At 40.6% G+C, this 16,295-nt stretch overlaps 1 protein-coding gene across 1 annotated transcript; it reads right to left on the minus strand.

Annotated features, from left to right (window-relative positions):
- Positions 1 to 674: 674 nt before the first annotated feature.
- On the minus strand, positions 675 to 12,561 carry ubald2 (UBA-like domain containing 2). The gene is made up of 3 exons (XM_030140876.1): positions 12,288 to 12,561; positions 7,122 to 7,181; positions 675 to 1,614 (listed from the first exon to the last, which is right to left on the minus strand). The coding sequence occupies exons 1-3, from the start codon at positions 12,405 to 12,407 to the stop codon at positions 1,276 to 1,278; spliced, it is 519 nt and encodes a 172-aa protein (XP_029996736.1). The 5' UTR covers positions 12,408 to 12,561; the 3' UTR covers positions 675 to 1,275.
- Between the last annotated feature and the right edge of the window lie 3,734 nt (positions 12,562 to 16,295).

Here is a 16,295-nt window from a genome sequence, read left to right on the forward strand (position 1 = left end):
TTCAACGTGAAATCAGCTGTTCGTCAGATCTATTTAACCCTTAAAGACCCAAACGTCTGCCTTTAATCCTTAAAGACCCAAATGTCCACCTTTAATCCTTAAAGACCCAAACGTCCACCTTTAACCCTTAAAGACCCAAACATCCACCTTTAACCCTTAAAGACCTAAATGTCCACCTTTAACCCTTAAAGACCTAAATGTCCACCTTTAATCCTTAAAAACCTAAATGTCCACCCTTAACCCTTAAAGACCCAAACATCCACCTTTAACCCTTAAAGACCTAAATGTCCACCTTTAACCCTTAAAGACCTAAATGTCCACCTTTAACCCTTAAAGACCTAAATGTCCACCTTTAACCGAAACCATCTACTGATCTAAACTGTTTAACACCTGTTGATCCACGAATCCTATCAATCCATGTCAATAATCGGTCTAAAATACAGTTCTTCATCTTTTCATGGTCATCAGATATGACCATATTTGGGCATTCAGAGGCTCCATAGTTACCGTGGAAACACCGTCATCTTCTCCAACATTGATTCCCCAGTAAAACCCATGGAGTTGGATCAATGACAGTGGATGGACACACTGGGTTTATGTTCAGTTAATGACAGATCGGACTTAAAAAGACACTTTTACTTCAGTTTTTCTCTGATTTTGATGTAATAATTTTTTAATTTACTCAGAGTTTTAAAGAATATCTATATGATCAGTGAATTAAATATAGAAAATACCTGATTTACACTGAAAAAAATCTAAAATCTAGAGGATAATATTTGAATAAATGAAGATAAATGTAGTGAACTGGGCCTTTAAGTGTTAAATGAATTGAACAAACACTAAAGGAGACGACAGATCGAGTGAATCCAATCAAACACAGTCGCTGTTCAGAACATGACGACGCCGTAGAAATCACACTCCAGAGGTGTTTAGTGGGCGTGTCCACCCGGTGGCGGCCATTGTCCTGCTGGTTTTAGCTCCACCCAGGTCACATGGCTCCTCCTACGTTGGCGTTCTCTGAGGCCGAGGTTGCATCGATAAACGGAGAATGAAAAAAAGTCTCTGTGTTTTTCTCCCAAATCCGGGTTCAGAGTCTCCGCCTCCTCAGTGTTTTTAGTCACATGGTTCTTCCTCGGCGTCCGATGACGACTAGAATCTGCTCGTCTTCAGTTCAGAGGAAGCACCGTCCTTGTCTTTTCCTCTGTGTTAATAAACCCCTTCCCCCCAGAACCCTCCCATGATGCATCAGTCGGCCACGCACGGCGCCTCCGTGCCTCATCTCTGGCCGTGGAGCGCCGAGACCACGGGTGGCTGCTGGGAGCCGCTGGGCGGGGCCCCAGGGGGCCACATGGGCGTCTGCTGGATGTGGTGGTAGTGGTGCATGTGGGCGCCGGTGGGCGACGCTGGGGGAAGCCACGCCCCCGCCTGGTGGCTGCCAGGCGGCGACGATGCCCAGAAGGAGCCGAATCCTGACGCGCTGGGCGGCGGGGAACACGCCATGGACGCCTGGGCGGGGCCTCCACTGCTGCAGTCGGATGCCCGCAGCTTGGAGAACATGGTGATGGCGTCGGGGAAGTTGGGGGGCGTGGCCGGGGTGTTTCTGGGCGTGCACATCTGGAAGAGGCAACGGGAGAACAAAGAGGTTAGTAACCATGGAAACAGTAGAAGAACAGAGTGAAATATTACCCATCAGCCCCTTCTCCACCACAGGAACTCTCCCTGATAAAAGTACGGGGCGGGACTTTACAGACTACCCAGAATTCTTGGGGATGGGGCTGTGTTCTAAAGAACGCTGATTGGTGGAACTCACTGTCAGCGTTCCACACTTATGTTTACACCAGCATACATCTTTTGAGGGTCTGTGTCTTATTGTCTTTTTCATCATATTGTGTCTTGTTGCATCTTTTTCGTAGTATTGTCTTTTTCATCGTGTCATTTTCGTCATGTTGTGTCTTTTTCATCATATTGTGTCATTTTCATCTTGTGTCTTTTTCATCATGTTGCGTCTTTTTCATCATGTTGCGTCTTTTTCATCATGTTGCGTCTTTTTCGCAACGTCAAAGTGACTTAGGCGTCTCCATAAACTGACTTGTAGTTTATAGCGCAGCAGGTGGCGCAGTAGGCCACCATATCACATGACTTTAACTTTCACTGCAGAATTTAGTCAAAGGTGTTTTCATTTCCTCTGTGTTTATACTGTAACGTAGAAGTCTCAATAACCTAAACAAAAAATAATTTGTTGGGCGCCAGACAGGAGAAGGGTTAAATTACCTTCCTCCTGTCAAATTTATTACATATTAAACTTAAAGGTGAAAGAAACAACAACAACAAAAAAAAAGAAACCCAGCTGCTCACTTCATTGTTACAAAAGACATCTGTTAACACATAAAATTAAGGTTTCTTAACTTTCTCTCTGATAGATCAGCATTTCAAAATCATCTGCATAATCATCAAAACATTTCTTATTCTTCATCAACGCAAAAAAACCCCATCTTAAATCAGGAATTAAACATTAAATTAAACTTAGGTAGTCCATTTCTGATCACAATAGGTTTTTCATGTAGGTATAAAGTTCAGTTCAGTTCAATTCAGGGGGGATGTGTGTGTGTGAGAAGGGGTAAAGATGTAGGGGGTCCAGTTCAGGGCAGGTTGGAGGTTAGGGGCATATAAGTGTAGAGTAGGGGGGAGAGAGAGAACACAGGGGGTTTCCTCAGGCCAGACAGGAGAAGCCAGGAGAGTTTGGGGAAAAAAGGGACTTATCTGGTTGGGGGGTGTCCTCCGAGAGAGAGTACTCCTGAGTCCGAGCAGGACAGGTCCGCCTGCTCCAGGGATTCAGCTTCTCTTTTTAAAATCTCCTGGGTCCACATCGGTCCATTTCCAGATTCTTCCGTTAAAATCACATTAAGGTTTTCTTTTTTTGTTCTTCCCTCCTTTCCTTGTCAATCTCACTTCTCCTTTTTTCTCTGACCTCCTTCCAGTCTCTCTTTTGTTTGAGTTTCCCTCCAACACAGCTCTCAGTTGTGTCTCATTTATCAGCTTCCCTTCCCCCTCCTTACCAGTGATGTCATTGTTAAGTTCTACTTCCTGCTACAATACTTTGACAAAAACCACCTCAAGAGTAAAAAAAAAATGAGTGTTTTTGAATGTATCTTTTTCTGGTGTTAAATGTTAAAACACATTAAAAGTATCAAATGTGTGGACGTTCGATGTAAACAGGATGTGACTGGTCAATGGGGATTTGATCATTACTACGTGGTCCTGCTTTGGTTTACATAATGAAACCAGTCTGATACGAGACAGGATCCGGGTTTGGGTGAAGTCAACCCTTGGACACGTGTCCTCAGTGTCTCCGACACATTGTCACTTGGACAGTCCTCATGGGAGGCGCCACCTCCGGTGGAAATAGCATCAACGTGGTACATCAGGGTCCGAGTCCTGGGTCTGCATGAGGATCAGGTATCAGGACCAGAGGGGGGTCTCAGCTGTGGGTGACCAGGGGCTATTTACAGAAACAGGGTCCAGGTCCAGGAGTCCGTCATGAAAGACCGGACGGCGTCCACCAGAAGGTTTACGTCCACATCAGTCACTGGTCCTCACTGTGCGTTGGAAAAGTCCGATCAAATTCATCCTTCTTGCATCTTTTTTGTCTTGTTGCATCTTTTTCATCATATTGCGTCTTTCATCTTGTTGCATTTTTTATCTTGTTGCATCTTTTTCATCATATTGCATCTTTTTCCATCTTTTTTGTCCTGTTGTATCTTTTTTGTCATGTTGCATCTTAGCTTAGTTTTTATTCTCATTTTTTTTTTTACATCAAAATATGTTTTTTTTTTTCCATTACAAAGGTGTCATTTAAAGGGTTAAAAATATGACAGTTATTGAATATTTGGTATTTTTGTTTATGGCTCCAGTTGCTTTAATACAAATAAAAATGAACAGAGTTAAAACCATTCTGATGTTCTTTCTGTGTGGGTGGAGTTTGACTCTGTTCAGTCTTCTATTGTTTCCTTCTGTTAAACCTGTGACTCATATGGACAGGACATACAATGACACTTAAACACACCCCAGAGGAAACTGAACCAGACCCTCAGAGACTGAACCCAGACCAGCTCCTGGACCTGGACCTGATCCAGGACTGGACCAGGTCGGAGCTTCAGGGACGGGAAACGCTCCCCTCCCCCGAGGCCAATCCATCAGAAACACGAAGCGTCCAGAGCCAGAAATAATAACAAACCTCTCACATGCTTCCTCAGGCCCCTCCCACGATCACCATGGCAACAACAACAACAACAACAACAACACAATATGGCAATAGAAAACAGACAGAACACAACTGCAGATGTTAAAGGCTGGACACCGCTGAAGGCTCAGTGAGACGACAATCCCAGCATGCACTGGGGTGGGTTAGTGGGGGCAGACGCACACAGACACACACACACACACACACACACACACACACACTAAAACACACAGACACAAACACTCACATAGATGCACAAAGAGACACAGACACACAAACACAGACGTACACACAGACACACACAAACACATAGACACAGACACACATACAAAAAGAGACACAGACACACAAACAGACGCACATACAGACACAAAAACACAGACACACAAACACAAAGAGATACAGATACACAAACACAGACGCATACACAGACACACACAGACGCACAAAGAGACACAGACACACAAGCACAGACGTACACACAGACAGACATACACACAAACACACAGACGCACAAGCACATACAAAGACAGACACACAAACACACACAAAAAAACGCACACACAGACACACACCCACACACACACACACACAGTCGAGTACAGGAAGATGGTTGCATAAGCAGCGCTGACGACACCCAACACTAAAAGGATGCAGCTTCGTGTTACACACTGATAACGTTACACACCCTGATGTTTGAGTCGCGGCGGCACCGGCATGAAAAAAAAAAAACTCCTGATGTGGTTTGACGTCCAAACGAACCCACGGCACCACAGTGAACTCCTATAGCTGTGGGCTTCATTTCACAGCTGTGTGTGGACTCACCCACTTCCACTCATGTTCATCTGTTTGGGTCTAAACTCAGTGAAGACGTCGTGGTTTCACTCATGTTTTATTCACATCCTTCTATAAATGAATAATGACCGACTTCAAAACAGTTCAACAGACGGAATTTAGGAACAAAGACACAGTGACACTGGTCTAATGTAAAAGAGCCGGTTTGATCATTTAGAAACACTGACCCTGTTTACATTCACAATGAAACTCTGATCAGTATCTGATCTGTGGATTTATCAGATTATTACTGATCATAAATCTGTTCCATTAAACTGATAAAGGGATCCCTCAGGGCACTGTTTTAGGCCCCATCATTCATATGCTTACATTTTTCAGGATTCTTACAGGTTTAATTTAAGTCTTTTTAGGACCTTTTTATACAGAAGAGGATTAGGGCCACTGGGGAAAAAAAAGGTCTAATATATATTTTTTATTATTATTCTGAGAAAAAAGTCAGAATTCTGACTTTAATCTCGGAATTCTGACTTTTTTTCTAAGAATTCTAATTTTTTTTTTTTTTTTAATTATTATTGTTCTGGGATTAAAGTCAGAATTCCTAGAAAAAAAAGTCAGAATTCTGAACTTAGTCAAAATTCTGACATTGAGGTCAGAATTTCGAGAAAGGAAATTTGAATTTTGACTTTTTTCTCAGGATTCTGACTTTTTTCCTCAGAATTCTGACTTTTTTCCCAGAATTCGGACTTTAATCTCAAAATTCTGACTTTTTCTCAGAATTCTGACTTTAATCTCACAATTTTGGCTTTTTTCCCCACTCAAAATTCTGACTTTTTTCCTCAGAATTTTGACTTTTCTTCTCAGAATTCTGACTTTAATCTCAGAAATCTGACTTTTTCGCAGAATGATGATAGATAAATAAATAAATACATAAATAAATAAATACATATATATATATATATATATACATATATATATACACACACACACATATATATATATATATATATATACACACACACACACACATGTATATATATATATATATATATATATATATATATGTAAATATCAGACCTTAATTTTTTTCCCCAGTGGCCCTAATCCTCGTCTGTATTTTTAAGACTACATACAACAGAATTTAATATCCATTTCGCAGCCATACTGGCAAAAATTCGTGACTTCTAGAATTTAGAAAAACTCGTGTCAACCAGATGAAGAATGATCTTTCCTCCAATCAGGCTTTAATAAATTTACACTTCCTCATTGTTACTTTATTCACTTGCAAGCCGTCCATTAAAGTTCCCAAAGTCAGTGTTCTTGGGTGACGTGCATGTGACTAACGGCTGCACGTGTGTTGGACTAAATGTTCTGAGTCATTTCTCATCGGGGGCAAAGTTACCGATAATTGGTTCCTAATTTTAAAATAAATTGTTGGGGTGGAATGAGTGGAACCGAGTCGACTAATGTTACTTTACTTGCAGCTTAGACGTTTAACAGACACATTTAAACACAATACAGAGTTTATGAAAACCAAACTGAAGACCGACCAGATCAGATTTAATACATTTTAAAGACTTTTTAAAGGTATTAATTAAATGCAGATTTGTAAATTCAAGACTTTTAAGACTTTTTAAGACCCAGCTGGAACCCTGGTCTACAAATGTACACTGATGACTCTGACCCTGTGGAGTTATCAGATTATTATTGCTCATAAATCTATGTTTCATTAAATTGATAATGGGGTCCCTCAAGGGTCTGTCTTGGGCCCCATCATTTATCTGTTTCCGTTAATGTATTTTCAGATGTAGGTCTACAGATGCACACTGACCCTGTTTACATCCACACTAATACTTATAATAAAACTAATACTTGCAGATTTGTAAATTCCAGATTTTTTCAGACCCCGCTGTACCCTGTTATTACATTAAATTCAGAACATGTCCAGAGCGTTTCTGTTTGTTGACCTGTTAATGTCCAGATCATCAGAACACGTCATCCCAAACTGGATCTGGATCTGGGTCTTTGGGACCCAGGTGAGTCCAGATAAACCACATAATGACGTGTGAGGGGGTGTGAACGGACTTACCATCTGGTGGTGGTGGTGACTGGGGATGTTGGCCTCCTGGAAGAAGGAGCTGAGCGCAGTCTGCAGAAAGAAAACCAGCAAAACTTCAATTCAATAAAAAGACTAAACATGTAGGACTGAGGTCAAACACTGAACGGATTCATTAAAGAATCAAATATGACAAAAGAACCTGAATGTATGGTTTAACTGTTTGAAACCCCAAACTGTTTCATCTGATCTGGGCTGAAAATGCATTAGTCCTGGCCCTGCCCCTCCCCCACTGGCAGATACCAGGTCAGTTAACACAGTTGGTCACATGACCTGAGGGTTAAATCCATTATCTCCATGTGGTCAACTAACCCTTTATAGCCCAGAATTAGACTAAAACCTGCAGAGACCTGGACCACGTGGACCACATTTATGTATTTATTTACCTTCATTTAACCAGGACGTCCCGTTGACATTAGAGATGTCTTTTGCAGGTTAAAAACTCTATAAAACACATACACATAGACCACCTGGACCACATAGACCATATGGATCACATAGACCACCTGGACTATATGGACCACATAGATGACCTCGACTATATGGACCACATAAACCACCTGGACCACGTGGAACACATGAACCACGTTGACCACCTGCACCATATACACCACCTGGACTATGTGGACCACACAGACCACCTGGAACACATGAACCACCTGAACCACATAGACCACCTGCATCACATACACCCCCTGCACCATATAGACCACCTGAACCACATAGACCACCTGGACCATGTGGAACACATGAACCACCTGGACGGCTACAGACAGCATCAAACTGTAGTACATCCCTGTGTCTTTACTTTGTTCATGTACTTTATTGAAACTGTTGAACATTTGCTTTAGTCTGTTTGTGTTTTAGTCTGTCTTTTCTTCGTTCATATATTCATTTGTCATCTGTTTAATCTTTTTCCTTCCGTCTTTATTAAATACTTCCATCCTCCAGGGCTGTGAAGACACGACCTTTAGTGTTGAAGTTTTAAATGAGTACATTACCTTATTTATCTAAATTTCTATATCACACTGACAATGTTTGTCTTGTATAAATTGTTGTTCTGTGTTTAATATGTGTATTTATAGTTTTATCAATAGTTTCTTTTCTGTTACTTTTCTTATACTTGAACAGAGCAACTGTAACACACAATAATTTCCCTCCAGATTAACAGTTTTCTGATTCTGAGTAACTCGTCTGTAGACTCAACACTCAACGGTGTCCAGGATCGTATAAACACCCCCCTTACCCCCCACCCCCAGGGCAGAAGAGGAAGTGAGGCGTCTCCTTGTTTTGTTGTGAACTGAGGTCGACCTCCACCATGACAGCTCACAGTCTGAGCGCGCTCTGATTCACGCTGTTGCTGGGAAAAGGATGAGGCTGTTTTCAAGTGTCAAACGGGGGGGGGGTTGCAGAGGGGGTCTTTTTACAGCCCGGCGTGGCCCCTCCCCCTCTGGTTGTTTGACAACAGCAGCGGCGGTGCAGGAATGTCTGTACAACGTGACACACATAACAAAGCGTGAAAGTGTTCAACTTCTTTTGTGTAAAGACAAACACACGAGGCCTCGCACTTCCTGTTTCTCAAACACACACGTACAGACAAACGGCGGCGTTTACGTCTTCAGGACAGTCACCTGAACACAATGAACCGCAGCCACCGACGCCATGTTTAACAGAATGAACCGGGACAAAACAACAACGGGCTGTTTTAGCTGTTTGAACTACAGCCGGCCCAGTGTGTATCTGTGTGTGTGTGTGTGGGCTGAAGCTACAAACATAAAACTCAATGAAAAGGCCTTCGTTTACACATTAACAGGGTTTAACCTGGTTCAGACAGATAGGAAATGGGTTCATATTAGAACCTGACAAACAGACTTATGATGCCTTCAGGTGCTCTGAAAATTACAGTAAATACTAGTTACAAACTCAAAAATTGTACATGAACGCCCCCTCACATCGTAGTTTCCACTGGAGAAGTGAGAAAAAAATGTTGATCCACGAGACGAAAATAACCTTTGACCTTTTCAACATGGCAGAAAGAAAGGGGAGGGTTCATGGCCAAAGATAAACAACGGTTTTATTAACGCTGTGCTGATGATTTTACACATTTATAACAAATAAAAATCCTGATCAGATGAATTAACACGTCCAAAACTGTTTTACCAGGTAAGTATCAGGTCACCATAAATTGTGATTCAGCCATTTTTCATTACACCTCGATAACAAAAGCACTTGAACACAACGCACTGGTGGAAACGATCATCTTTCTGACAGCACCTGAAGGCAGCATCAGTCAAACTGGAATTCACCTGTGAAGAAAACATGATGGTTTTGTGTTTCTGTGAGGATGTCTATGAACCACATGAACCAGACCCTGAACGCACCACCTGGACTGGCCCATTAAAGCAGGCGGAGGGGGAGTGGTCCCAGCACGGGGGCTGTCCTTCAGGTTGGACGGACCCGATTAATGTCTCTAACAGGAGGTTGAACAGTTCACGGTGGGGGTGGGGTTATGCCACTTAGGTCTGGTTTTCTTTTCATCTTCATCATTTTCTTCTTGTTACGTCTATTATGTTTGAAGTTTATTAGACAGTACAGATATTTGTGGGAAAATGAAAACAAAAAAACAGGAACAGGGGTGTCAAATGTATGGCCTGTGGGTGAAAACTGGCCCAAAGAGTCCGATCCAACCCATGGGATGAATGTGTGAAATACAAAACTGAAACTGAACATATTAGCTATCATTATAGTTCAGACCAAAATGATCTAAAGTGGATCAGAACCAGTAAAATAACAACAGAAGAACCTATAAATAATGACAAATACAATGTTTTTTTTCTTTGTTTTAGTGTAAAGAAGTAGAACTGCATGAAAATATTTACATTTATAAACTATCCTTTAACAAAAAATGTGAATAATCTGAATAAATATGAACAAACTGAAATGTCTTCATATAAATCAGTGTATTTGTACCAAAATTCTGCCTGTTATTAAATGTTTTATGTATTTGTAGATCCACTGTGATCGGTACGTTATAATGACCATGTGGAAACGATGAACTGAGGCTACATATTGGTCAAATTCTACTGATTTTTCTTTTGAAATTTCATGTTGTTCACAGTGTTGTCAATGTAAACTTTTCAACATGTAATTTTACTTTTCTCACTGTTATTATTTTATTTTAGATCCTATTGGTCTGTATGTGGAACCTGAACTAACATGAGTTTATGTAGAAGTGTTTGTATTTACTTCCTTCCTACATCAGTTTAATGTGCATCGTATCTACCCCCTCTGATCGTCAGATTTCACAGGGATCCTGGATGTGTCTAATGAAGAGGGTGACAGGTGTAAATGTACTGACGTCGAACAGCTGGAAGGATAATGTTCACGTTAATCAGACTAAACAGAACCGACAGACCTGGGATCAGCTCCGTTCATCCATCTGTCAGTTCACAACGGGTGCTTTACGTCATCATGTCTGTTTTTCTGCACAAATCGTGATTGTCCTGCGTTTTCCAAGTGTTTACACAACGTCATCCTGAAGGTCATGACATCATCACACAAACATGAATGAATGTAATCAGTATTTTAGTGGAAATGGCCTTTCTAACTGTCACTTTTTCATTATTTTCATCTCTGAACTCACTCATATTTTGCCCTACAATCACTTTTGTTGTGTTTTTGTGGTTGTGATGCTGAAACACTGGAACATCTACAGGATGCAGGTAAAACAAACAAACGAGTGGTTTATATGTTAAAATAAATGACACTTTCTGTTGTTTAGACAGTATTCTGCTGTAATGTTCATCTGCTCCCATAAATACACACTTTCATCTACTTTCCATTCTAATGTCAATATATATCCTATATTACCTGTATATAATTATTATTATATGTATAAATTTCTTCACGGTTAATGTGGAAAATAATATTATGTTATGCTTATAAGGAAAATTTTCTCCTCGTTTTAGTGCAAATGTGAATAACCTGAAATGTCTCAAGAAAAATAAGTGTAATTTTACCAATATTCTGCCTGTTACTAATGTTTGGTGCCTTTGTATTTCTGATCCATAGTGAACATGTAGAAATTATAAGCTGAGGCACAATATTGTTAAAATTGCACTGAATTTTCTTAAGAAATTTCAGTTTTTTCAGGTTATTCACATCTTTTTTATTTGGATAGTTTGTAAAAGCAAATATTTTCATAATTTCGTGGGTTTGTTGTTTTTTTGCATCCATTTTTTGTTCATCTATCCCTAATAAATAAACACTTTCATCTGCTTTCCATTCTAATGTCTGCATATATCCTATATTACCTGTGTATTATTACATGTATAATTTTCTTGGTTTGATGTGGAAAATAATATTACGTTATGCTTATAAATAATTTTTTCTGTTTTAGTGCAAAAAATAACATTAAATCATGAAAATATTTCCATGAACAAATCATCCTTTAACAATACAATGTAACTAACTTGAAATGTCTTAAGAAAACTAAGTGTAATTTTACCAATATTCTGCCCGTTTTTAAATGTTTGGTGCCTTTTTATTTCTGATCCATAATGCAAATGTAGAAATGATCAGTTGAGCCATAATATTGTTAAAACTGCACTGAATTTTCTTAAGAAATTTCAGTTTTTTTCAGGTTATTTACATCTTTTATGTTTGGATAGTTAGTAAATTTAAATATTTTCATAATTTAGTGGGTTTCTTGTTTTGTTTTTCTGCACTACAACAAAGAGGAATAACTGAAGTTGTCATTATTCCTAAGTTATTCTGTTTTTGTTTCACTGTTCTGGCCCATTTCAGGTTAAATTGTCCTGAATGTGGAACCTGAACTAAAACCCCTGGTCTACATAAACCGGGTCCTGGTCCTGGAGCCGTGCGGACCAGGTCCAACCCGTGCTAGTAGCCTCTTGTTAGCTCCGCCATGACACCGTGGATTCCTGATGTAAACAAAACACACCACGTCCTCATGCTAAGCTAACTGTTAGCCGAGGAGCGCGTGGTGCAAACCCGGGGCGCGGACCTCTACGACGGACACGAGGACACCGGGGACCCCACAGGTGCCCCACCGACACGGAGGGGGTACGGGTGTACCGGGTCGGGCGCCTGTTGGGGGTGTGCTTCGGTCGGACTAACCTCGAACTGCCAGTGGGCCGCCTGGAGGAGCTGCTTCGCCTGGTCCGCGGCGCAGCCCGCCGTCAAAACAAACTGGTTGATCATGACTTGGTGCCGGAGTTCGTCCATATTCACCGACATGGCCGCGGTCAGACCCAACACACCGACAACCGGACGAAACCTCAACCCGCCGCTGGATGGGACTCCTCTGAACCCGAACTACCGGACTGGTCCTGTCCCCGGTCGCTCCTCCGTCCGTCCGTCCGTCCGTCCGTGTCTCCGCAGCTCAGCAGCAACAACAATATTTTCATGTGATCGTCACCAACAACAAAGACAGAACGGCCTCTGATTGGACAGAGCCGGAGCGAGACTCTACTACGAACACGCTGATTGGCTATCGGGGAGAAAAAAAATTGTTTAAACCCACGAGTGCGTTTGATTTAGTTCTACAGGACACCGCGAGGGGGCGGAGTCGGGGGAAGTCATAGAGCTGATTGGCTGGTTCTCCTTCATGTGAATAAAACACGCGCACACTGTTATGTAGTACGTAATAGTACACAATAGTACATGAATAGTAGTGCATGTATAATAATAATACACAGCATGTAATAATACACATACAACAGTACACAAATCAATAGTACACATATAATAGTACACTTACAATAGTACACATATAATAGTACACATACAATAGTACACATATAATTGTACATGTGCAATAGTACACATATAATAATACACATATAATAGTACGCATATAATAATACACACACTGTTATGTAGTATGTGATAGTACACATATAATTGTACACAGCATGTAATAGTACACTTATAATAGTACACATACAATGGTACACATACTGTTATGTAGTATGTAATAGTACACATAGTACACAGGTCAATATAATGACAAATACTGACATAGATACTATGATTCTACTTCATAACGTTTATTTTATTCATTCATATTAAACACGTCCACTGTTAATGTTTGTCCATGTGTGCATGTGTCCAACAGTTGTGACCAGATATTTATCTTCATCCTGATCTGACAGATGGGATGGAGACTGGACTCATCTGGTGTCCACAGCCCCAGTCCATGACCCCATCTACAGCCCCCTCCGTCCCCCTCCGTCCCCCTCCATCCTCTGTCCCCCGTCCCCCTCCATCCTCCGTCCCCCTCCGTCCTCCCCCATCCTCCCCCATCCTCCCCCGTCCTCCCCCATCCATAGTGTGAATAATTGAACACCTGTCAGAGGACTCCTATCTATAATGTATGATTGTGGTGGAACCTGAAGGCAGCACGGCCCTGTTACCTCCAGAGGAAACACTCTTTCATCTGCTTAAGGAAACTGAACTGAAGCTTCTAGTTCAAACACTGAAACATGTATATATCAAACCATCTGAATCTACTGAAACATCCTCATCCACAGTTTACATCTCATATTTATTATTGACTTAGGAACGATTCATCTCAAATGCATTAAAACAGATGATTCTAATAAGATATAAGATTTCAGCTCAGTTTTTCCCTCTTCCTGTAAAATAAAGGAAAATTACATGAAAATATTTTCATTTACAAGCAATCCTTTAAAAAAAAGGGAATAATCACCATCATCATTATTATTATTATTATTATTATTATTATTATTATTATTATTATTATTGAATGTTAAACCTCTCTTCATCAGCCCTGATGTAAAAATTCAATCGTCCATCATGTTGTTTTTAACTAGTGTGTAGCGCCACCATGTGTCCAACAGCAGGAATCACATCTGGAAACTGGATTATCAGACTCACAAACGCTCACTTGAACGCATCATTTAACGTTCAACCATTAAAACGAAGTGACTCAATGAACGATCGACGACAAACCATAAACCACAGAAGAAGAAAACACATGTTCTATGTTTTGGATCCACTCTGTAGTTTTCACTGTCAAACATTAAAGGTACAACCCCTCCAAGGTGCATGATGGGATACCGAAGACTCCACCTGATGGATGATGGGAAAAGGCGTCATCTGTTTAATGTGACGTTTAGTGACTTTGAACAGAAATGAAGACGTCCTTTAACAGCTGGAGGAAACACCAGAGCCTTTAGAACCTTTATTAATGATTAAAAAAACAAACAAACAAACAAACAAACAAACAAAAAAAAACAGACCATGAACCAGTGCTTCTACTGCCACTGGTGTTTGGGCTTCTATGGGAGGAACGGCTGGGTATTTCAGATCTATATCAGTATTCATCTACTCAATAATAGTCTTGATTGGAAACATCATAATGAATCATCAGATACATTTTTAATTTAATCTTATTTTATTTTATTTTATTTTTTGGAATGTCCTTTGTGGTGGACCGCATTTTTATTTTGTTTTTTTCCTTTTTTAAGTAAATCTGTGAAACTCTTGGATGAAAATGCTTCGTTAAGTCTCAGTAGAACATGTAAACTGAGTTAAAATCAGAACATTCTCTCTCTCATCTCCATCTAAACAGAACATTTACATGCCAGTAATTTGACTAAATTTGTAGTTTTACACATTTTCTTGGTGCTGATCATGGACTGAGACAAAAAATCTACTGAGGGAGAAAAGACTGAAAGTAAAAACCATCAAACTAATAAAAACTAATTCAAACCAATACAAACTAATGATAAACTAATATTAAGTAATACAAACCAATACAAACTAATACTAATACAAACTAATAAACTAACACAAACTCATCACAAACTAATACTAATACAAACTAATATTAACTAAAAACAAACTAATACTAACTAATACAAACCAATACTAATACTAACTAATACTAACTCATCCAAACCAGTCCAAACCCAGTGAATCCTGTGTCAGCGTCTGGTGTTTGATGGTTTTATCGTTTGGTCAGACTTGACTAATCCCCGTCATCCTGCGCTGACCTTCACATCTCTGAGGGGTCTGTACTTGGCTGCCGTCGCCGTGACCTTTGACCTCAGCTGGAGGTCATGTGACTCCTGTGACAGCGACATCAGGGTTTGGACGACGACGTGTGAAAAAAGGGAATGAAGAGAACGAGGAGCTGCTTCTGTTTAAAGCATGTCTCTGTATATTAAAAAATAAAAAAACTTCCATGGGAGATTTATTTGATAAGACATGTGTACCAACACCAGATCTGGATTCAAACCCCCAACCCTAGACCTCCAGACCTGGTCCACATCCATCTGTCATATGGCTCTGAACCTATAAACCTATAAAATCAAAACAGTCACATAAGAAAACCATGATATAAAGAAATATGGAGCAGAGGGATTTTGGGGGGTGGCCAGGGGTCTGGGATCCAAAACAATAACAACTAATGTCAGAATATAGTGCTCTGACTGTAAATAATAATTTTCTTCCTCATCTAGCCGTCTACTGTCATCACATCTGTTACAACGGTGGAAAACAGAGGACTCAAAAGCACAGTGCGGAAGAGAGACAAATGAATTTATTAACATAAATGATAACAAAAAACACGGAAAACAAGGAATAAACAAAAACCTGAGTCAGTGTCCTGAATCAACAAATGTCCGGGTTATGGAAAGGGTGGAGGACAAGCAATGGACCAGCGTCGCATGGCTGCAGTACCAAGCCTTAAATAGGCTACATAATGATGTGCTGCAGCCGTGCGACGGCCAGCAGGTGGTTCTAACCCGGAATAATGAGGAGAGGGAGAAGCCAGCGGTCAACACCGGCGCGAATCGTAACAACATCTGACTGAGGAAGAAAAACCTACTATTAAACTTTAAGTAAATATTGATGTTTATCAACTATATGGACATACATATGTGGACACATCATGCCTCCAGCTGTCAGCTGTCCTGTTTATGAGGATCGGACACAGAAACATTCATTCATTTTCTGAACCCGCTTTATCCTCACTAGGGTCACAGGGGTCACTTGGAGCCTATCCCAGCTACTTATGGGTGAAGGCGGGGTTCACCCTGGACATATCGTCAGTTCATCACAGGGCTGACATATAGAGACAAACAATCACTGTCACAT

The sequence above is a fragment of the Sphaeramia orbicularis genome, chromosome 8 (assembly GCF_902148855.1).
Source record: "Sphaeramia orbicularis chromosome 8, fSphaOr1.1, whole genome shotgun sequence".
Lineage (NCBI taxonomy): Eukaryota > Metazoa > Chordata > Actinopteri > Kurtiformes > Apogonidae > Sphaeramia > Sphaeramia orbicularis.